This window comes from Trichomycterus rosablanca, chromosome 5 (assembly GCF_030014385.1).
Source record: "Trichomycterus rosablanca isolate fTriRos1 chromosome 5, fTriRos1.hap1, whole genome shotgun sequence".
Classification (NCBI taxonomy): Eukaryota; Metazoa; Chordata; class Actinopteri; order Siluriformes; family Trichomycteridae; genus Trichomycterus; species Trichomycterus rosablanca.
Window position 1 is genome coordinate 30,687,135 of NC_085992.1, and position 24,181 is coordinate 30,711,315.

The 24,181-nt window shown below is 37.0% G+C and overlaps 1 protein-coding gene across 1 annotated transcript in view; it reads left to right on the forward strand.

Moving 5' to 3' along the window:
• pcsk2 (proprotein convertase subtilisin/kexin type 2) overlaps positions 1-24,181 on the forward strand; it is a 50,563-nt gene that overhangs the window by 10,168 nt on the left and 16,214 nt on the right. Inside the window, exons 4-10 of the mRNA XM_062995050.1 lie at positions 262-370; positions 1,297-1,334; positions 7,587-7,663; positions 10,156-10,244; positions 12,962-13,137; positions 20,642-20,857; positions 22,967-23,067. Coding sequence (XP_062851120.1) covers positions 262-370; positions 1,297-1,334; positions 7,587-7,663; positions 10,156-10,244; positions 12,962-13,137; positions 20,642-20,857; positions 22,967-23,067 — 806 coding nt within the window. The remainder of the gene's footprint in view (positions 1-261; positions 371-1,296; positions 1,335-7,586; positions 7,664-10,155; positions 10,245-12,961; positions 13,138-20,641; positions 20,858-22,966; positions 23,068-24,181) is intronic.

Genomic DNA, 24,181 nt, shown 5'->3' on the forward strand with positions numbered 1-24,181 from the left:
ACTGCGTGTATAAAACAGTAATGAACAAGGCAGCATCTTGCTCCATTTTGTAAGACTCATCAGCCCATGTGAACTATGTTTTATGAAAACAAAGCAGCACCTTTATTGATCTTGTCAGTTTTAAATGTTCCCCCGCAGTGTCTATTATTAGTGACCTTTATTTTCCTCTGTAACGCTGTTGCGCTTGTGACTAATTTCATACTGTCCACACACCTGCTATGTTCAGCTTATGTGACGCTTCCATATTGTGTCACTGATTAGATAAATACAGGGCAGGCTGATGGCACACCCGGGCTGGACCTCAACGTGGCTGAAGCTTGGAAGATGGGCTACACTGGAAAGGGAGTGACCATTGCCATTATGGACGATGGTGTGTAACATTACATTTTCTGTTAATATTAGGTTACCTTACTAATATTAAGTTTAATATAGGAATACATTTGTAAGGGTATGTATGCAGTTGTAGTCTTAGGAGTTTAATGATTTCTGCAAATGTTCTTTTTGGAACACATAATTCCTTTACAAATTTGTGTTTATTGTGGGGTTTCCAAAAAAAATACAGCAACCTAGACCATAAAATTGAGGTTTGAGCATTTCTTTAACTTTGTTACATGGCCTCTGAATTTATTAATAGTGAGTACTACAGCTGGTACGCTAATATCGGTGCCAATATAAATAGGGCTAGAAAACAATTATTTTCAGTCCAGATCAGAATGAAATTCCAATTGAAAAAAATTCTCAAAAAATATATATATAATTTATTAAGTTAAATACAGTATACTATAAAACATTCTAAAACAAAGAATTATTAATTTAGGTGTTTTATTATTTTCAGACAATACACAATACATTTCAAAGTGTTTTTTTATAAACAAACCCCATTTCTCAAAAAGTTGGGACATTTAGTACAATGTCGTCAAATCTGTGATTTGTTAATTCTCTTAAATGTTTATTTAACTGACAAAAATAGAAATAAAAGATTTTCATGTTTTTTAATAATCATTGTGGTTTGTAAATAGGAAAATGTTTAGAATTTAAATTAGAATTTGATGTCTTTTTACTTTTGTCAGTTAAATAATGATTTGAGCGAATGAACAATTCACTAATTACTGCATTTTACACAATGTCCCAATTTTTCTGGAAATTGGGTTTGTATTTCAGTCATTTAGTCTCAGAAAATGAACAGTTGCAGTAATCACTGTACATGTCTTCTACAAGGTTATGCAAACTTTAACTCTACTTTGAAGTGTTACATTGTTTCAGTTTATTAAAAAACTTACCATGCTGTGTTGCCAGGTATTGATTATCTACATCCAGATCTTGCTACAAATTATGTAAGTAAACAACTCGTTTTGCATGCTTGTATATACATGTCTAACAGTGGCTCATCTATGCATTTTGTGTGTTTTTCATATCCATACCAAGTACAATATGACCATCTTTTAAAACACAATTGTTAGCCTGTTAGTTGAATGGCTAATTGCAGAATTATCTAAATTGGGACAAATGTAGACTAAAATTGTTCCTGACTCATTACATGTCTACGCTTAAACAGCTCTAAGGGCATAGAGAACCCTGATGGTTTTCCTTTGCTGGTATATAAAGTATAAAATAAACCAAACCATTTAGCAAAGCCATTTTGTGCTGAATAGATGGTAGCATTGTTATTCTAACAGAGACCACTTCCATTAGAACAAAATGTTTAATTATATTGATCAGATGATCTGTATAAAAACTTTGCTGTAATTTTTAAGGCTCTGATGCATATGCACCTCATACAACATCTGCACTCATTTTGTTTTTACAATCATATATTGAGGATTTGTCTTTATGCTGTCACTGATGTGTACTGTATTGATTGGGTGATTATAGCTGCAATTTACATACATCACAAACATCACAAACACATCAATATAGTGCAAAAATAGAATAGAAATAGAATGAAAATGGAAATGTAATGTAAATAGAAAGATATAAAAATATATAAGTGAAGTAAAATGTATTGATATAGCACATTTAAAACCAAAGTGCTTTATAATAAAAGGCAAAAAGTCAGCACCTTCTATTCACCACAACACACAAAAAACAGTGTAAAACATAAACACAACAGCATACAGATCAGTGGACTATAGATTGAGGACTTAGTGAAAGAAGGTCCTCAATCTATAGTCAGAGCTGGTGAAAATACAGACTTGCCCCACCCCCTTTTATGATACATTTGGAACACAATCAGATTCAAAACTAATAAAGGGTTTTGTTTGCTTGTTGAGATGGGATCAGACTGCACCACAGCAATTAAGAAATCTTAGTCAGCACAGATTTTAGAAATGACTGCTCAGTATGCAGCAACCCAGAGCTGAAATAAATATCCTTGCATTATGCATCTACTTCTCTTCCTCCAGTAAATGAATAATCTTAGAGGAAGCAGTCAGTTTTATAGGTACAAGAGAAAAAAAGCAGTGCGATATTTAGAGGCTGGCTGCAGCATCTGTGAATCCCTGATTCGGGGCTGGGATCTGCAAATGTAAAGTGTGATTTGCCATTCTAGCCAAGCCTTTGAACACAGAAGAGTCTTAACCCAAAAATAACCTTTGCTTATCTGAGGCGCTGGGTGATGCCAGCACATGCTCCGCTGGGCCAATGTCTCCAGCTGAGCCAGGCTGAAACAGTCATTTACTGCCTCCTCCTCCTCCTTCCCCTCCCCTCCTCTGCCCTTATTCCCATCCTTCCTTTCCTCTAGCAGCTACTGTTTTATTTAGCACCAGCTCCAGCTCTCCTTTCCCTTTGAATTAGTGCAGTATATGCAGGCATCTGAGCAGCATCATATACAATGTTCCAGCTTCACGACCAAAACACACTGCATATTCTTATTTTATTGTATTTTATTTATCTGTTGTGAAGTAAGCTGATTCATACGAAGAAATAAAAATGACAAAAACATGTACATTAATATGTAACACTGACTGGATTTGTGTTCTTATTTGAGGGATGTTCTCAACAGTATCAAAACTGCATTGCATGCTAACTGCTCTGTTAGGTAGCAGCCAAATGGAGGTTTGCCAGAGCTTCCCACTCATTCTTCATCTTCATTTTCTTTTTTTCTGCAGACATGCAGCAGATAACAAGCACTGGCTGCAAATCTGTGCAGTTTTGTATAGAGTTTTCAAGAACAGCAATTTTCCGTCAAGTTACAATTGCAATTGATATAATTCATATTGAAAATGTTCCATACTATTTAATATTTACAAGACGGAGCTGTGAAAACGTAATTGTCTACTTTGTCACACTAAATGATTTAAGATCGTTAAACAAAACATAATAAATAGTAAATACACAATGTTTTGTTATCTGACACCTTTATCACCCTAAAAAAGCAGTTACTTCTTAATTTTATAATTGGTTGCAATGTTGTTAGAAATGTAAAATTTTGAAATGCCAAATAAAATACATTTGCTTTAGATAAGACACACTGCTGAATATTTAAGGCCTCATCATAGAGTTTCTATAAGGCCACTCCAAGACATTCAGATATGAACTTGCCTTGGTTTTTTGTACCACTGTCCTGTTGCATAGCTCATTTAATTCTCATCTTCAGCTCACCAACTGATAACCTTACATTTTTTTAAAGAATTATCAGATATAGTGTGAAATTGATTCATGCCTTAAAAATGGCCATTTAAAAGTTTGCTAGATTCTGGCATAGCAAAGTCCCCTCATACCAGCATACAATCACTTTAATTTTTAACTACCAGTGTAATGTTCTTAGCATAAAATGCAGTGCTTGCTTTTCCCCAGAATTAATGTGTACCTTGTTTAAGTCTATTAAGTTTGGATTTTGTTTCACTATGGAACATTATTCCAACAGTATTTGGAACCATCTTTGGTTAGCAGTGGTTTTCCCTTGTTACTTTTTGTTAATTTTGTGTTTTTTTTTTTACTTTAATCTTATAATTTCATTGATAGGCTGTTTGTCTCCTAAACAAGTTAAAGGGTTTGAGTAGCATTCAGAATGGCTTCAGGTCTTGCCCTACATGGTCTGAGATATCTCTGGATTTTCCCAACCCTTTTACAGTATTATGTACAGTGGATGGAGAGAGACCAAAATTATTTTACATTTTGTGTTTAGAAGTTTTGACTGACAGTTGACTGAAAACTGATTGACAATTTTCCTACTAACTGTCACACAAAGTGTTGAGCTATGATCCATCATTGTGCCAAATCATGATTCCCTTACCTTTTTACAATTCACCTTCTTATTATAGAATGTTTCAAAACAGTGTATTGAATATTATATAAACCATTCACTATTTTGCCTCATTCCAACTTTTTTAAGGCATCAAATTAAAATTTTTAATGGCTAAGTTCATGTTTTAAAGTCACACGTATGAAACCATTTTATGAAATAAATTATTTACTTCTTGACAACAGTTTGGCAGTGGTCATAGCTGAAACACCTAACTTCAACTTCTGGCCACATAGTGTATTTCATTTACTTTGATATTTACTTTTTCAGTCCCATTCTTTATATTAAAGCATCCTTCCACTTAGATTCTAAGCTGTTTATTGTGGGGAAAAACAATTCCTTAGTAAAGCAAACTTTTGGTTTTTTTAAATAACAATGGTGAGCATTTATAATATTGCATTGCCTTTTTTAACTTGTAAAAAATATACAGTAATTTTTTTTTATATTTAAGCAAAGATACACATAATTCCGTGGCCATTGAATTGTTGTGAGAAAGTACTATATTTTCAGTAATGACTGGTTTCCTTTTATAAGGGTTTTTGTGCTACTAGTCACCCATTATTTTAGAGCTCCTGTAATCAACTTGAGCAATTGGTTTTCTATATTTCCTGCTGGTGGTCTATTCTAGGGGGTTAAAACCATGTATGTAAGCTCTTTAAATGTTAGAATTTTAATAGTGGAGTTCAGTGATTTTAACAATCCCTGGCTGCATTGTTTCTTTTACAAAGTATTTGTATAAAACTACATAACAAAAAGATACTAAGATAAGATTTATGCTAGTGTATCCAATTTTGAGGGGACACAGGGGCTTAATTGATACTGTTAATAATCACTGTACAATATACAGTGTGGTAAATGATATTTTTAATCAGTGACAATAAAACAGCAATGACAAATTTTCTGGTGACTACTGATATTTTTATGATCTGTATAACAATTTATTATGATTAGCTTGTTAGATGGCCCATGCTGTATGTAGCTGAGGGTTCAGGATAGCATAATTTCCTTTCTCAAAGGAGTGTCATTTCTGTCTCCCCTATTAATAAACGTGACGTTGGTTTCTGTGGGCAATGCATTTACCAAATAGGGTAGTTTGCGACCCCACCCAAGCATGTTTAGCTGCCTGTGGTAGTGGAGACTCTGCTAATTGGTGTGAATTAAAAATAATTAAATTAGGTGGAAGTTGGGAATAAAAATATTTCTAAATTGAATCTGATTAATTGCAATCTGCCTGTAAAGCCTTTAAAAAAGAACATGAAATATGGAGACAAATAGCGGCTGCAGAGCTTTATAACCTGTATGAACACATAGAAAACATGTGTTTATACAGGTTATGAAGATCATGGTAAGCTCATTTTTAAATAATTTGGTATAAAGTGCAGGATTGGATGTCATCATTAGTGTCTTTCATTTAATATACAATAATGGTGAGCTGATAACAGGACTAAATGCTATATTTGTGGCATCTTTTCTTTGTGTCAGGGAATTGTAATAAAGAATTTGCTCTATCTTTTTGCACATTTAAGTGCTGAATATGGCATTGATAGCTAGAAGCTGCAAGATGATTGTCCCTGCTTTCTGAGTGGAAGGAATTACATGTCTGTTTTTCTGTGTCCAATAGTCAGTCTATTGACATAAAACCAGTAAAGTAAAGTAAAGAAATTAAAGTAAAGAAATCAAGGATGTTCAGTTGAGATATTTTGGACTTAAACATTCAGGAACTGTTCTTGCTTTTATCATAAACATTTGTTGAAATCTGTTGACATAATTGTTTGGCTTTATTGCATAGCAGCAATTAGTGTTAAATGTAAAATGCAGATTGTTAGTGAAACTGATAATTATAATAAGCTTGCGTATAATAAATAATGAATAATATCAGTATAATACTATATACATTAACCAGCCACATCTGACTTTTTGTAATGTTGTTTTCTTTTTTTAGCTGTAAACACAGCACCGCACTACATGTTTACACCAGACCTGTGCATAAAAAATAGCAAAGTGTTATTTCAATTTCTAAAAGCATGGCTTGATGCGAATATGCAGTGCAGTACTGGCTGCAGTAATCATTAATATCTCGAGTTTTTTGTGTTGTGCTTTTTTCTAAACAAGGATATTTGGCCCTTGGTTTTTCCTTCTGAATCTTTAAAGATGCACCTATGTCAAGCCCACATCTTTTACTCTAGTTTGACAGCAGAGACTGTGCTTTGTTAATAGCCCTGCATCTTGTAAGCTTTCACAACCCAGCAGACACATTTATTGTTCTGACCATGCTTGACATCATGATTCTCCTTGCATATTTTCAGTAATCTAAAACTGAGGAAATAATACAAGGCTACTGGCATCAGCCAGCTTAAATAACTACTTGTTATAGTCAAGTGCAGACATTTCAGTAACATGCTATTTTGAATCACAGTACCTTGAGAGACATTGAACGTTAAAGTTCATTGAATGTTTGAAATGAATCAAAATAAAACCATAAAACTGTGAATGCTGGTGGGTATAATAACAGACTGAATTCAGACAGTAAATATAATACATTAGGTATAACCTCACTACAGCTAATGTCACATAAAACATTTTTATGTTTTATTTACATAAATCACAAATCACTCTAGAGAGTTTTAGTCATTCATGTTTATTCATTCATGTATAATATCTATGCTTAAGCGAAAGCTTTTACATTGACAGATGTGCACTTAATTCTGAATAAATGTCTTATTTGTTGGAGTTTTAGTCTGTGCTTTGACTGGGTCACTCAGGAACATTCAGAGATTTGTCTTGAAGCCATTCCAGTGTTATTTTAGCTATATGCTTTGGATAATTGGCATGTTGAATGGTGAAGTGCATGCTCTATATAACAGTTTCTCCTCCTTCCATGTCCGAGGCCCTTCTTAACAGGATGCCCTATTTGTCTGGTTGGCTCTAGAAAGGTTGATGGCTTTGCGAAACAGACATTTTTTAAATGATTGGGGTCAGCCTGGCTTTGGTAACATCCAAACTTAACTAACTTTAGATGTTGTTTTATATCCCTGCTCTATGCCTCACAATCTGCACATGTTGTCTTTAAACAGCACATGACACATTATATGAAGATTCCTTAGTTTTATGCAATTCATAATTTAACTGTCAGCTGTTATTTTTTTCTGCCTGCCAAATGTTGCCTGCATGCTTCTCCAGACATGTATTTTTCACACAAAATGTTGTTGATTTATCATTGCTTCTATATTTAAATTAGTTCTTTCTGATATTCTGAACAATACTTCATTATCATAGTTGTCAGTGTGTTCATCTTGAACTACAGTATATACAATATATAAAGAAGGCTGTTCTCATCTTTCAGAATGCAGACGCTAGCTATGACTTCAGCAGCAATGACCCGTATCCATATCCACGCTACACGGATGATTGGTTTAACAGGTAATCATCAGTCTGTCAGTTCGGCTATGTGATCCAAAACAGTCTGAGAGGATTGGGTGGTGTGGGGAAGAAGAAGATGACTGTGATGACCCAAAATAGAGTTTCCTAGTAGTGGCTGGCTGAAGAGCTGTTTGCTTCTTTGTATTGATTTTTCTTACACACAGCCCTATTAAGTATTCTTTCTGGGTATTCAGCTCGGCTGTATTAATACACAAAGCACATGCCACATGCTTATTCCTTATAAAACACCAAGCCTGCTTTCTGACCACAACAAATGAAAATGAAAAGTAAAAATTATAAGGAAAATAAAAAAATCTAAATGTTGTATATACTTTTATATGATACATTTGCAATAGAACTTCCAAAGCGCAGAAGTAAGGACTGAATCTTACAGTATGACAGGGTGCAGGTTCCAGAAACCAAAAGAATCCTGAAATCCCACAAAGAAGTTCAGCAAAAAACTGAACTGAGCATCAGAGGAAAGCAAGTGTGCAAATAAAGGAGCTGCCTAGAATGACAAGAAGAAGCTGTGATATGTAGAGAAACTTTCATCTGGAGCATATCAGTGTTCATGAGGCACAGGTGATAATCAACAGAGAGAGATTGGCAAATCACACACGATTCTTAACATGGGTCAGCTCTTGAATGGCAGCCACCACGTTCATTTATTCATTTTCTGTTTTACCATGACTTTATTCTCTTTAGGGTCGCAATGAGTATGATTAACTGGGCGAAAGGTAGGAAACACCGCGAACAGGCAATTTTGGTAGCTCCAGTTAGTCTGACTGCATGTTTTTGGACTGTGGGAGGAAACCGGAGCTGCTTGAGGAAACCAGTGCAGACACTGGGAAAACAAGCAAACTCCACATAGAGAGGACCTAGCCTGCTCATCCTGGGAATTGAACCCAGGACCTTCTTGATGTGAGGTGACAGGGCTACCCACTGTGCCACCCGAGCCACCACGTTACAGTAGCCACCTACAAAAAAGGGTTCATACAAATAGTCCAGAAAACATTTGTAATTAATTTCTTTTGGGCATTGTGTGTGTGTGTGTGTGTGTGTACTGGTAGATAGCAAACAGCAGGTTCTCAGCAGGTTCAGGGTTAATATAGCTTTTCGAGACTCCTTCTTTATCACTGCTAGGTTTGGAGATGTACCCTTAATAAATTCTGGCACCTTATACCACCTTTAGTACATTTGCATTATGCAGGACAAAGGCAGCTCAAGGGTACGTATTCTAATAAAACAGAGCAGGAGTATATATAACCTGCTCTTTGTCCTCTCCTCCATCTGTGTGAAAGAAAAGTGTGTGATGGCAGCAGTAATATCATTAGTGGCACTTTCTCGAAAACTAATCAGACAGTTAATAAAAACAGAGAATCAGTATTCATAAGAGTGATAAGTCGTGCACTTCTTTCAAGCATGATGTTTCACCTTGTACTAAGTAGTTATGCGGTTTCCTTTTTTTGATCCTAAGAATATTTTTAATTATTCTACATTTAAAATGCCATCTTCTGTCTTGAGCATTACCTCTGTGAGACTTGTTATATCTGTATCTTATTAATTATCCATAATTTACATGATAGCAGGTAGAAGAATCCCAGTGGTTTTAGAAGTTACACTACCGCAACACCTTTAAGCTCATTAAAACACCAGGATCTATAAATATACGTTACATATTTTAATTTGCACATTTTAATTAAAACTGATTAACTACATGAAACTACAACCCCAAATCAGAAAAAGTAGGGACAGTATGGAAAATGCAAATAAAAAAGCTGTTTCTTAAATTTAATTTGTTTAAACTAAAATCCCCCGAGATCCTTAAAATGTTTAATGATATTATGTACTGTAGACGGAAAAATTGTTTTTAAACATGTCAATGATTTTCTTACACAATTTGTTGACAAACTGAAGAGCCTCTGCCAGTGTTTGCTCCTCAAAGACCTTTTGTTGGTAGTTTACTAGACAAATGATAAAATATCTTAGTTTTTATACTGTTTGCATTGAAAGAAAAGTCAAAGTAAATGTGCTAAAACAGTATTTATTTTAATTTGCATTTCTATATTGTTCCAACTGTTTCTGTCACAAATGTATACCAAAGAGTTTAAAACATGTTAAAATACTAATAAATAAATAAATAAAAATGTGACACTTGTCATAAGTAAATACATAAGTGGGATTTTTACATTTAATTTAATTTATTTAATTAAATGTATTTAATTATCATAATCTTATTGTCAATGCTTTATTTGTTTAAAAATGCTACATTTACATTGTTAGCAAAATGTGTTAAGCTAAAATATTTTAAAAAAATAAAATTTTAATTGTTAATGTTAATGAAGTATAGTTTAGCATAAGCCAAACTATAGTAGCGTTTCATGTTCATTCTAGTAGCAATTTACACTGTAATGTACACATTTATTTACTATTCATTAACATGAATGTGCTTCAAATGACTCATTATCAAATCTGCTAACTAATTTTTCTAGTCATGGGACCAGGTGTGCTGGAGAGGTCTCTGCAGTAGCTAACAACAACATCTGTGGGGTAGGAGTGGCCTACAACTCAAAAGTGGCAGGTACGTCTCATACTGATTCTTGTTTTGCAGTGGTTATTATGAGGTATCTTCAAAAAAATGTTTCCGCACTTTCATATTTTTGTTGGAAACGGTGAGGGTGGGAGGAGTAGTAATTGGTTGTGTCTGAAAGCGTGAGAGAGAGCTTATAGTCCGGGTTTAGTGCCATCTGATTTCCACCTTTTTGGACTGCTCAAATACGCTTTAAGGGGAAGAAGATTTTCATGTGATGATGATGTAAAGGCAGAGGTGCATCAGTAGCGCTCAACCAAAAACATTTATGCTGATGGCATTAAAAAGTTGGCACGACGCTGGGAAAAATCCACCAGAAGGTGACTGTGTACAAAAGTGTAATTTCTTTTTGGAATTTCTTTTTGGAAGTGCAGAAACTTTTTGAAGAACCCTCATAGTAATGAGATTACTTTTGATTAAAAACTCTTTAAAATGACCTATGTGTAAAAGTATCCTTTTGAACAGCAAAGTGTTTAGGCTAAATACATTTAAATATGTTAAATTAACTTTAAATCATTCAAAAAAAAATTATTGTGCATGATAATTAAACTGGGGTTGGTTGTAGGGTTTTATGTAGCTATTATATGATACTAGAATATAATTTTGAAATTAACCTACAGTGCTTAAAATATTTAAGGGTCATTCCTACCTTTTGTGTCCCCAGTACTGATCATTGTATTTATTAAGTACATTTTAAACAATAAAATTTTCTGAACATCTTACTGAAATAATTAACACTACTAAACACAATGTCCCCCCCCCCCCCCCCCAATAAAATGACTGTATACATACTAGTTTTATCTCTTAGATACCAGAGGTTTTCCCATGTCCCCAGTTCTGTACATTCTGATTTAGTGATGGATATATGAGGTTTAATCATGAAAATATCTCAGTCTTTCAATACTGTTTAAAAGGTTTGCTTAAGTCCTTCTAAACCTTGGATTTTTTTTTTTTTCATTTTATTGATGATTATAAGGTTTTTTCACACGTCCCTCAAGTTGCTGTCCACCCTGTTGTCTCTTAAAATGAAGAACTGTTTTGCATACTGACATCTTTTCCTGGAGCTCACATGATATTTTTGGAGGGAATATAACTGTGGAAGATGAGTGGCTAACTCCTCATTTAAATGTTGTATTTTCCACATTTTATCCTAAAAGTCTTATATGGTCAACCATAACATGTCCACCCTGTTATGGGATATATGAGAAAAAGCAATACGATTTGATCATTTAAAAATAATCATACTAAAAACCAGAGATTTCTTTGTCTGAATTCACTATTATGCTAGCATGGTTTTGCTCACTCGCTAGCTAATTTTATGTCAGAATGTCCACCCTGTTACAACCTAATACGTAACAGGGTGGACATCACTGTGTATATGAGGTGCATGTGTAATTTAGCTTGACCAATATTAGTTTGGAAAAGTATAACATGTCCTTTTTATAATAAAACATGAAAAACAAATTAAAACAGTGTTTCATTTTTAAAAAGAAAATCCAGGAATCCACCCAATCCCAGGAATGACCCTTAAATAAAACAGAATAAACACAGATTAGCCAAAACATTAGGACCACCTGCCTCATATGCTGTCAAAACAGATCTGATCTGCCAAGACATGGACTCCACAAGACATCTTAATAACCCTGTGGTATCTATGAGGTCAGTTGTTTTACAATGCATCCTGGTGCCATCTCTTCTGCAGCCATCCACAGTAATCGTTGGATTAGTCGATCGATTTCCAGTGTTATGATTTGCAGTTTTGATGCCTGCATGCCCACAGGAGTTGGCATAGGGCTTTGACTGCACTGCAAATGTACAGCCCCATAAACAGCAGGATTTGATGCAGTATTTGATCTAGTATTAAAATAATTTGCAATCTGAACCACAGTAGTTTTCTGTACTAGACACCATAGCCTCTATGTCCTCTGGCATAAATTATCAGTGGGCATTCAGCACGGCTGCCTGTGAACACACATTTCTGCTTTGGAGAGTAACCCTTCAGGCTATATTTCAACTCAGTCATCTAGCCACAACAGTTTGAATCCTATCAAATCCACTCCGGTCAAGTGTGCCCAAATCTGCTGCATTTAACATGTGTACTACAAGTAACTACCATCAGCCCAACATTTATTATATCCCTGATAATTACATGCACAGCTGTTATGAAATAGAAATTGCTATGCACACATACGGGAAGTGGTCCTAATGTTTTGGCTCATTGCACGTGTTTCTGTGTTAAAGGGTACAACGTAAAATAAGCTGTAAAATATGGTTACTGGTTTTTTTACACAAAGAAAAAAGACTACGTTTAGGACCAATCTGTGCCACCTTTTAACCCAGGGGAAATAGAGATGTTCTGCTGCTGTAATGACAGGTGAACAAGAAATATTCAGCCAGGAATACATGCAATTATCACATGATCTTTTCAAGTCTTCTCCAGCTACTTTCTCCATTTCATTTCTTCTGGCTCTAAGGAACCAGAAGTACAAGACTAGACAATATTACACTGTTGTCCAAAATTTTTTTCGTCCCAAACACAAATATTTAGCACATAATTTTATCATAAATTATGTAAATAGTGTATAAAAATACCACTATATGAATAAAAATGTACATGCAGGTTGTAGAAATGTAGAATTATAATACCCATGCAAATTAATACAGTAAATGGTGTGGACAAACATGACCTGAATCTTGTTCTGGTTCAGGTATCCGAATGCTCGATCAGCCATTCATGACAGACATCATCGAGGCCTCCTCCATCAGCCACATGCCACAGGTCATTGACATCTACAGTGCCAGCTGGGGTCCCACTGATGATGGGAAGACAGTGGATGGGCCCCGTGAGCTAACCCTTCAGGCTATGGCAGATGGTGTCAATAAGGTACTCTTTTCTTTTTCAATGTCAGAGTTTGTTTTTGTGCAATTTGTATATTTGCTAATATGTTTTCAAGTATTAAACTTGGTTTAGAAATGGCAAAACAAATACTGCACAGGGTGTAAACAATGTTTTTTTCTTTAGCAAATTCAGAAATTAGTTATGCATGGCTAACCTGTGGGTATATATGGCACTAGGCGAGATATTGAAAGTAGGCCACTCACAATGTACATATTCCTATTATGCAAAATGCTTATAAAATAACTGCAAGCATCAGGGCATTCCATTTTCAGCCTACCAGTATTTTGTTGTCTTACAGACAATTGACCCAGTGGTCTTAATATAGTCGCTGATTACTTTACACCTGCGAGGAACGAGTATTGTGTACGGAGAACTATGCACTACCATATGTGATCAGCCACCCCCTGTGCAGGTGCCTTGACCAGTCAGAAGAGACCACACTTGCCTCAGCCATTGTCCCTCTCGTACAGACACAGCCAATCATGAGTCTGTGTAGGCTCCAGGCCGGCTGATAGCGGAGCTGAGATTTGAACTCAAGAGCTCAAGATCTCAGCACTGGTGGGCATGTGCTCCTAATTTCAATTGTTTGATTGTGACCAGGCTTAAAAGCAAGTGATTATTTTAAATAAAACTGCATTGTTTATATTGAAAAAATATAACTAATATTATAACTAGGTGCAGAAAGGCCAAGGAGTGGATTGATGACCGGTTAATAGTTTAGCCACATAGTCTAAAAGAATAACTTCTGTAGTGTGTGTATTAACATATTTTTAATGGTTATGTTTTTATGTAGATTGAATGGTCTGAGTAATTACAATTTAAATAAAGTAGACCTTAATGAGATTTAAAGAACCACTGAGCTTTTTAAACTCAGATGTGACTAACAAGGCTTATATTCATGGCTTTATATTAACTTGTTAACTTAATTAGAGCACTACGCAATAACGCCATTCTTTTCTTTAGAAGAGCACACATCAAACAATCCTTGTCGAGTCATATCCCACTATATCTCAAAGTTGTTAGGGTGACTTACATAAGCTCTTTTTATGTGAGCTCTGAAAAGAAGATGGAAGTATAATTAACTTAGAAATGTCCTACTGAGTAGCTATGTTTCTTGGATAGTTATGTAGAACTTGTTACACTGGCAAAATTACGACATGTATTATTGAGATTCCTGTTGAAAAAGAAAAAAAGGTTTAGGTTTTGTTGTTGTTGTGTGACTCTCCATTTTGTGAAGTCCAAGCATGCCAACTTTTGCCAAATCGCATAACTAAACATTGCTGTTGAAGCATTGTTTGAATATCTTTTGTTTACTGAATAGTGTCTCTATAGCATCACATAAAGAAAAGAAAGATTTAGAAAGGTCTGCAGGTCTTTTTCTGCTACCCACTGTTACCTTTACTCAGCATTGTACATTATACTCCTGATGTTTTCAGATGAATACTCCTAGGTAAAAAGTAAATACTGAATATCTGTTATTGGTAGACAGCTTTTACCCCTCTAAGAATACTTTCTAAGATGGTCTAGCATGCAAGTCATTACAGTTACTCCCAGAAATGTTTAATGTCAGGGCTTTGTGCAGGTCACTAGTAAGTTCCTTTTCATAAAATCATCAGTAATATCATCATGTTTTATTGATTAAATGTCCTTATGTACAGTGTATCACAAAAGTGAGTACACCCCTCACATTTCTGCAAATATTTCATTATATCTTTTCATGGGACAACACTATAGACATGAAACTTGGATATAACTTAGAGTAGTCAGTGTACAGCTTGTATAGCAGTGTAGATTTACTGTCTTCTGAAAATAACTCAACACACAGCCATTAATGTCTAAATAGCTGGCAACCTAAGTGAGTACACCCCACAGTGAACATGTCCAAATTGTGCCCAAATGTGTCGTTGTCCCTCCCTGGTGTCATGTGTCAAGGTCCCAGGTGTAAATGGGGAGCAGGGCTGTTAAATTTGGTGTTTTGGGTACAATTCTCTCATACTGGCCACTGGATATTCAACATGGCACCTCATGGCAAAGAACTCTGAGGATGTGAGAAATAGAATTGTTGCTCTCCACAAAGATGGCCTGGACTATAAGAAGATTGCTAACACCCTGAAACTGAGCTACAGCATGGTGGCCTAGGTCATACAGCGGTTTTCCAGGACAGGTTCCACTCGGAACAGGCTTCGCCAGGGTCGACCAAAGAAGTTGAGTCCACGTGTTTGGCGTCATATCCAGTGGTTGGCTTTAAAAAATAGACACATGAGTGCTGCCAGCATTGCTGCAGAGGTTGAAGACGTGGGAGGTCAGCCTGTCAGTGCTCAGACCATACGCCGCACACTGCATCAACTCAGTCTGCATGGTCGTCATCCCAGAAGGAAGCTGACGCACAAGAAAGCCCGCAAACAGTTTGCTGAAGACAAGCAGTCCAAGAACATGGATTACTGGAATGCCCTGTGGTCTGACGAGACCAAGATAAACTTGTTTGGCTCAGATGGTGTCCAGCATGTGTGGCGGCGCCCTGGTGAGAAGTACCAAGACAACTGTATCTTGCCTACAGTTAGGCATGGTGGTGGTAGCATCATGGTCTTGGGCTGCATGAGTGTTGCTGGCACTGGGGAGCTGCAGTTCATTGAGGGAAACATGAATTCCAACATGTACTGTGACATTCTGAAACAGAGCATGATCCCCTCCCTTCGAAAACTGTTTTCCAACAGGATAACGACCCCAAACACAACCTCCAAGATGACAACTGCCTTGCTGAGGAAGCTGAAGGTAAAGGTGATGGACTAAACCCAATTGAGCACCTGTGGCGCATCCTCAAGTGGAAGGTGGAGGAGTTCAAGGTGTCTAACATCCACCAGCTCCGTGATGTCATCATGGTGGAGTGGAAGAGGATTCCAGTAGCAACCTGTGCAGCTCTGGTGAATTCCATGCCCAGGAGGGTTAAGGCAGTGCTGGATAATAATGGTGGTCACACAAAATATTGACACTTTGGGCACAATTTGGACATGTTCACTGTGGGGTGTACTCACTTATGTTGCCAGCCATTTAGACATTAATGGCTGTGTGTTGAGTTATTTTCAGAAGACAGTAAATCTACACTGCTATACAAGTTGTACACTGACTACTCTAAGTTATATCCAAGTTTTATTTCTATAGTGTTGTCCCATGAAAAGATATAATAAAATATTTGCAGAAATGTGAGGGGTGTACTCACTTTTGTGATACACTGTATAGTTATGACTCAGATTAACAATTTAGGAGCAAATTTCAGAAAGACTTATTCTGATGCATAATATGCAGAAAGTTGGGTGGTACAGTGGTGCAGCTGTGAAGTTATACACATATTCCACATGTAGGTTTCCTCATTGTACTCTGGTTTCCTTAATAAAAAAGGCAACCTGTCCATTGTGGGTTTGTGTTTTTGGTGACACGTGAATCACTGTAACTCTGATCACGATGTAGAGTTGAAAACGAATTACAAAAATAAATCATAGCAGAAAGTCAAAAAGTACTAGCATTAGTGATATATTAGTAATATAGAATACAAAATGTATTTCAAAGGCAGAAGCATGAAACTCCTCTGTTCAACCTGAAATATCCCTTGGTGAAACAGTATTCCTCCTACACCTCAAAGATTCCCTCTACACATCTCTCTGTGAATAGAGCTTGTTACAAAAGCAGCAGCATTTAAAGTGCAATCATTTTTCTTAGCTAATTGCAGCCAAGCTGAGTTGATGGGACTCTATTCAGAGAGAAAAAGACAGACAGACAGATAGAGAGAGAGAAAGAGAGAGAGAGAAATAGACAGGGAAATTGAGAAAAAGGGTGAGAAAGAGCGAGAAATAATTTAATACTGATAAAAAAATGTGAGTACATGTTCCAGAGACTCTCACACTCATTAGTGCTAATGCACTGCAGCTAAACTCAGCACAATATAAACCTGATCTGAATTCAGCCCAGTGCTCAGTTTTGGATTCAAAAAGCTCTCTTTAAATTTTTTAAACCGCTTTAAGGATCAACAGGCAGATGGAAGGGGTCAATTAATACCTTGAGCAGTGCTCTGTTTTCAGAGGAAACTCATGCTCTGCCCGCAACATCCTGTAGCATTCATCACTGGACATGTCCATGACCCCCATGTTCCTTGAGCAAAAGACCGATAATGGTGTCCCTTCGGCCACTGTGTCCATCATTGCTAAAGGGCCAGACAGGAGGCCCATAGAACCCTGCATCCAGAATGACTGCTGTAAAGTGTAGAGGCTTTCGGGACCCTCTTTTCAACCTGAGCAACAGGTTTGGCTGTCCGCTGACCCCTGGTTAAAAATATCGTGAGTATCAGATAAACTAGACAATATTTACATTAATAGCCTTTAAAATAAGCTTTTATCCAAAGCGCCTACTCACAATTCATTTGCAATTGAGGGTTAAGGGCCCTGCTCAGGGGCTGCTTTATTCTTTCTTTAATAACAAAAGAGGAAGAAGCTTTGGTCTGTAATTGTTTAGTGAGACACTGGTTAATAGAGCTGGCAAGTCATGCCCAATCGCAGTTCAGCCTTATTGTTCTTGTCTCAACAGTTTAGTTATCAGTGTTTTTCTCAAGGACCAATTGCATTCATGTGACTGTTAAATCTTTTTAACCAGGTGACTGGTTAACTTAAGCTGGGGAGCGATTTTCTCTACAACACTGGTTTCATCCCTTCTTTGGCCGACTACTTTTTTGTTTTCTTTCATTTTTGTCAACCACCTACTTTAGTGTGGCTGAGTTCATTCTGTTGGCTTTTCAGCCACTGCACTTGGGTCCAAAATCATAATGTGGTGAGTCTGCAGTGGCAGCTTTTATTCACCATCCTCCTACAAATAGATAATTAAATGTGCATGGGGTATATACAGTGGGGGAAATAAGTATTTGATCCCCTTACAAAGACTTGAACAGTCTATAATTTTTATGGAAGGTTTATTTTAACAGAGAGAGACAGAATATCAACAAAGAATCCAGAAAAAAAACATTAAATAAAAGTTATAAATTAATTTGTGATTAATTTTGTAATCATTGACAAGCTCCTCCCGTGTAATTCTGGACTGACCTCACCTTTCTCAGAATCATTCTTACCCCACCAGGTGAGATCTTGCATGGAGCTCCAGAGTGAGGGTGATTGACTGTGATCTTGTATTTCTTCCATTTTCGAATGATCGCACCAACAGTGGTCTCTTTCTCACCAAGCTTCTTGCTAATGGTCTTGTAGCCCATTCCAGCCTTGTGCAGGTCTACAATCTTGTCCCTGACGTCCTTTGATAGCTCTTTGGTCTTGCCCATGGTGGTCGAGAGATTTGAATGGAAGAAACTGATTCTGTGACAGGAGTCTTTTATACAGGGACAGGACTAATTTGTGTGCCTTTTGTGCACATAACCGGTCTGTGGGGGTCAGAATTCTTGCTGGTTGGTAGGGGATCAAATACTTATTTCCCTTAATTAAATACAAATTAATTTATAACTTTTATTTAATGTTTTTTTTCTGGATTTTTTGTTGATATTCTGTCTCTCTCTGTTAAAATAAACCTTCCATAAAAATTATAGACTGTTCAAGTCTTTGTAAGGGGGTAAACTTACAAAATCAGCAGGGGATCAAATACTTATTTCCCCCACTGTAGATGTTTTCTAGTAGTTACAAAAAGACAAACTGCACATGAAATTGCATTTATCCACTTTTGGACAGTAGTTTCTCTAATCCACTATTATGTTACCTCATTTGGCATTATTAAGAAGTTTTTTTCTTTGCAACAAGAGTATCTAAAGATCTAACTTTAATCACAGTCTGCCATGTTTGTGAGCAGAAAAGAGGGGTGGATATATAAGTCAGAGGAATCATGTCAATAATGTGAATGGCATAAAATATGTAAACAAGCCAGCCTGCCTGGACCTGTGTATTGTGACTTTTTTTTACACAGACATAATATTTATTATTGCTTTAATAGTTTACAATATTTATATTCATATTCTTGAATATTTTCACCTTATTCATAATAGCAGGACTACTAAATTATCAGCATTACATAATTTATTTTTGTGCATTTCTTTGCCTAAAAACAAAATGTAACATGGCTCATCTGCTGAATTAATTTGGCAGTGAGTCACGTTAAGAGTCGTGTCTTTCTGCGGTGCCATTTTAGCCAGCAGTGGGGACACAGATGCGGAGACAATTAATGTGTCAGTCTCTCCTGATTGACAATCTCCTTTACCATGTAAGCATTAATTTGTTTCTATATGTCATGGTTTCCCCCTTTTTTCCAATTTCTACCCGTCAGTCATCCTCTCACACTAATGCTGGTCCCTGCTCCTGATTGGGAAGGACGAGGCTGCTCCACGCCCCCTTCGACACGTGCATAGCAATCGAACATCTTATCACCTACACTTGATGAGTGCAGTGTAGCGCTGTGTATGGAGAGCCTGAGAGAGAGTCCCCATCCGACTTAACCCCGCCCCAATCGTTGTTCATGTGCCACCTGAGGGGCTCCTTTTTTTAAATTTCCCAGCTTCTTTGTTGGCACACTTACTTTTCTCTGAAGTTGTGATGCTGGGCCACTCTGCCTGATCTTCTTTTGGTGAGAGATGCCAGCATTCTTTAGCTTTTACTGCACTCATTCCATTGTCGTGGCATTTTGGGCCTCACAACGGAACCGCCCTGGGACAGTGGATTGCCCCTGCAGCACCAGAGCAGACCCCACCACACCTTTTTATTTGCATTCATGCTCTTATGTTCTCTGTGGCTAAAAGCAACTACCAGAAAGAGTACAATCACAAATAAGTGGCTAGAACTACTAGAAACAAAGAACAAATGAAAGACACAAAAACAATCCCAGCGTGCAAGGGAGAAAGTGGATAGAACAGGGATATAGCAGAACTGAGAACTGGATGTCACAATATGAACTTTCAGAACCTGCTGGTTCTGGCAGTGCACAAGTGGCACCCAAACCCCACCAACTGGCCCAACCCATACATAACATGGATTTATGGGTGAGGTCCACTTCAGAAAAGGGACATCACACTGTCTCTGGAGCAATCTACTCTACCAGGACAGTTTCATCGCACACCATTAAAAGACAGGACCAGACCAGTATCACGGCTTCAAAAAGCAAGCGTGCCAACAAAGGAGCTGGCAAGTGTGAAAGAGAGAAACTGTGATATAGAGAAAAACTTTCACCTGAAGTGAAATCACGCTTACAAGATTGTGGATCAGGAGAGCCTGACACATTAATTATCTGTGCCTCTGTGCCCCTCACATGTCCCACTGCTAATTTCATTCAGCAGATGAGCCACAGTACACAATAATAATGCATTAAAAGGTCAAATATGTCAAAATGGTCTGATGCCTTATGTATCTACAGTAATAATTGGTTTTATATGACATATTATTTTTTTTAATGTGGAATACTGTCTTGCTTAACCAATGTGTTTTATTTATTGCCGTCTATGTGTGTAACCATCATACAGGGCCGAGGAGGAAAAGGCAGTATCTATGTGTGGGCTTCCGGTGATGGTGGGAGCTATGATGACTGCAATTGTGATGGCTATGCTTCCAGCATGTGGACCATCTCCATTAACTCAGCCATCAATGACGGACGCACGGCTCTTTATGATGAGAGCTGCTCATCCACTCTCGCATCGACTTTCAGCAATGGCCGGAAGAGAAACCCAGAAGCAGGGGTGGTGGGTCATCTGTATGTGTGTGTTTGTGTGTGTTGTTTAGTAAATGAGTCAATGTTGGAAAATTGTATATCTACAAACTGTATCCTTCTAGAAGCTCATATTAGAAGACATTTTATGAGTAGAGACTAACTGGGTGGCAAAAACAGTGTTAGCATTACCTCAATAGTAAACTAGAATTTTATAAAGAAACCTATTGATCATGCTAAAAGGCTAAAAAAGTTCAGTTTTGGCTTTACTGGAAGAGGGCTTGAGCGAGGTAGCTTCCATTCTTAAATTTTCAAAGCCATGGTTTTAAAGCCATTTTTTTTTCAATGTCACTCAGCAATCGTAGGATGACATTAAGTGACCTACAAAAAGGACAGCAGCTGGATTGAAGCTGTGGTCTGATGTTTGCACCTTGTGAAGGTTGTTTTCTCCAAGCCAACGAGGAAAAGGACCATCCTGATTATTACCTGTTGTGCGGGTGGTGTAATCCCGCATCTAAGATATTAAAGAATAAACTGATATGTTAAAATGTATAAAAACCTAATTATACAAAGTAAACAAAACAAAACCAAAACTTCAGCCCGAACCAAGAATAAGCAAGAACAAGTAAAGACAAACAGGTCTGGAAACAAAGGAACAATCTTGAGAGAAAACTAAAAATCTACTTTGGTGCAACCTGGACAGCAAGTCAGTCCACTGGCGAGTCACAACTATGAACACAAACACGCCACCTATGGACAAAACTTAAGACTAAAGTACAAGACTTCCACTACTGATTACCAATGAAGGTCCTTGAAATCAAAGCTGAAGAATGCTAGCAGGAGAGCTAACAATAGAAGACAAGCAGGACTACAGAAAATTAGTTAGATCTAAGTCCCAGGAATGATCATACAACATTGTTCCCCAGTTGTAGCATGTAACATTTGATGAGGTGCAGAAAATGCTTTGAAATGTAGTTCAAAGAAAAGTACACGTTATGTATACCTACACCCACCAACCTGCTGGCCCTCATGAGCATGGCAGGTCAGAATGCTACAAATACCAATGCAAAGTTTAAAATCCAGTGCCAATGGCATAGGCAGCATAAAGGGTCCCCATGTTTGTGAGGACCATTTATTGAAATGCAATTTAAAACAATGTATGCTTCAGGCAATGTCTTTATTTTAGGGACTTCCCTGGTGTTTCAGCAAGACATTGCCAACCCCAGAGAGTTCAGGTGCTAGACTGGAAAGCCTGCTGTCCATTCCTGTCTTCCATAAAATAGGATTAGATTATCTAAACTTTTATTCCATAATGAGGATGATGAATAGGTAGTGAACGTTAAATAAAGCCAAATTAGATTATATTTTCCTATTGTTCATATTATGTTCTGTTGTAAAAAATCTAATGAGCATAGTAATAAAGCACTCCATCTTTTATCTTATAATCTATCTTTTATCTTCTTCTTGTGAGACTTGGCACACCACAGTTTTGGCTAGTTTCCATTATTTTCAAGACTTGTTTCTTACACAACAACTGCCCTACTAATTAGCTCCTTCATCCTTTGTGCCTCAGTGTCTACATGCACAGATTAGTGTTTTGAACCAATAGATTCTTTTAAAGCCAGAACCTTTATCCTGGTCAGGGTTGTGGGCTCAGAAACAGTGATCCCAGAAAAAGAGCCTGGACAGGAAATCATATTATTGCATTCACTGTGATCAGATAATCACATGCTCGTATGCGAGTTTTTTTAGGCCAAGAGAAATCCAGAGAAATCCATGTTTTTAGTGGGTGTGACCATCTCTGCGGTGCGTCGACGCACGTTGAGGTATTTTTGTAATCGATTGCTTCGATTACGTCAACGCATCGCCCCACCCCTAAAGTAGATGTGCTCAATCATTTTTAGAAAACAAAATTGTTATTATAATTTCTAATATAAATTCTTTTCGCGTAAATCTACATTGTAGTATGGGGCTTTAAATGCTTTATTTTGATGCTATGAATAAAAAAATAGTATAATAAATAGTAAAATACCTTAACCTTAACAATACTAGTTTGAATCATTTAATTGATCATGATAGATTAACAATAGTTTAATTAAATAAATCACTGCTTTGACACTCTGATTTGTTTCTATTCCCACAGGCAACCACAGATCTGTATGGAAATTGTACACTGCGTCACTCTGGCACATCTGCTGCTGCTCCTGAAGCTGCTGGCGTGTTCGCCTTAGCATTGGAAGCCAAGTATGTGCAATTACAACTACTGTTTAGTTTAACCATGTCATACCATCCGAGTTATAAAGTGTTAATCCAACAGCTCATTAGTTTATATGATTAATGATGGTTTTACAATGATGGGAAAGCAGCTCCTGCATTTGCTCTTATACTGCTGGGCGACAAAACTATTTTTACAGCAGATGTTTTCTTTGTAACAATAGGATGGAGACGCTAGCAGGTTGGCAGTTGGTGCACCATGTTTTTGTTTGAAGAGCTCTTGGGGGTGTGGTTAGATCAAGAATGACAAGATAGATGTTCTGCTGTTGTGTCTTGGATATAGGACACAGTTGCTTTAATTCCATTGCCTGACCAAATGTGTTTCATTGTGTTCTTAAAATGTTGTATTCATATTACCATTCCCAACACAGCTTTACCCCAAAGCCACTCTTACTGGAGACATTACTGACCTCTTCATGCCATTTTCACTTGACTTCTGTCGCCTGACAGTATTTAGTGTAGTGGGAGTGGGGCTAATGAATGTTGACATGACCTTGTCTCTGTGAAGCCTCTGTGTTTGCTCAGCATTGAATAATGTTGTAGATAACTGCGGAGCAGGTCACTTGCTCTAGCTAAAGGTAAATACTGATTGCAGCCACTGAGTGCATGTTTGTTTTCTCCATTGCCCAAACACACTTACAGCACTGTAGTGAAACAAGACTACATTATGCCTCAGAAAAGAGCAGAAAATAGACTGTTCTGAAGGACAGAATCACAATAGATTAGGCTAAATAGTGTACATCTGGACCAGCACACTAAGGAAATATTTTCCTTTTATTGTTACTTAAGTGCTGTTTGGAAAATATTCTCATTGCTCTTTCCTGTTTGTAGGAGGACATTGAATGTTTTTCATTAGGCAGAGTCACTTAGCCAGAAGGTTATGAAGTCTTTTTTGGATCTTTCAATTGTACTCTTTCTAAGAGGTATTTTACTAAGATTATACAAACCCTAATTCTGGAAATGTAAGAACATTTTGTAAACTACAGTAAAAACAAGCATCTGTGATTCATTTATTCTCCTGAACCTTTCCTTAACTGACGAAAGTACAAAGAAACAACTTTCTTTTTTTGCTGACCAACTTGCA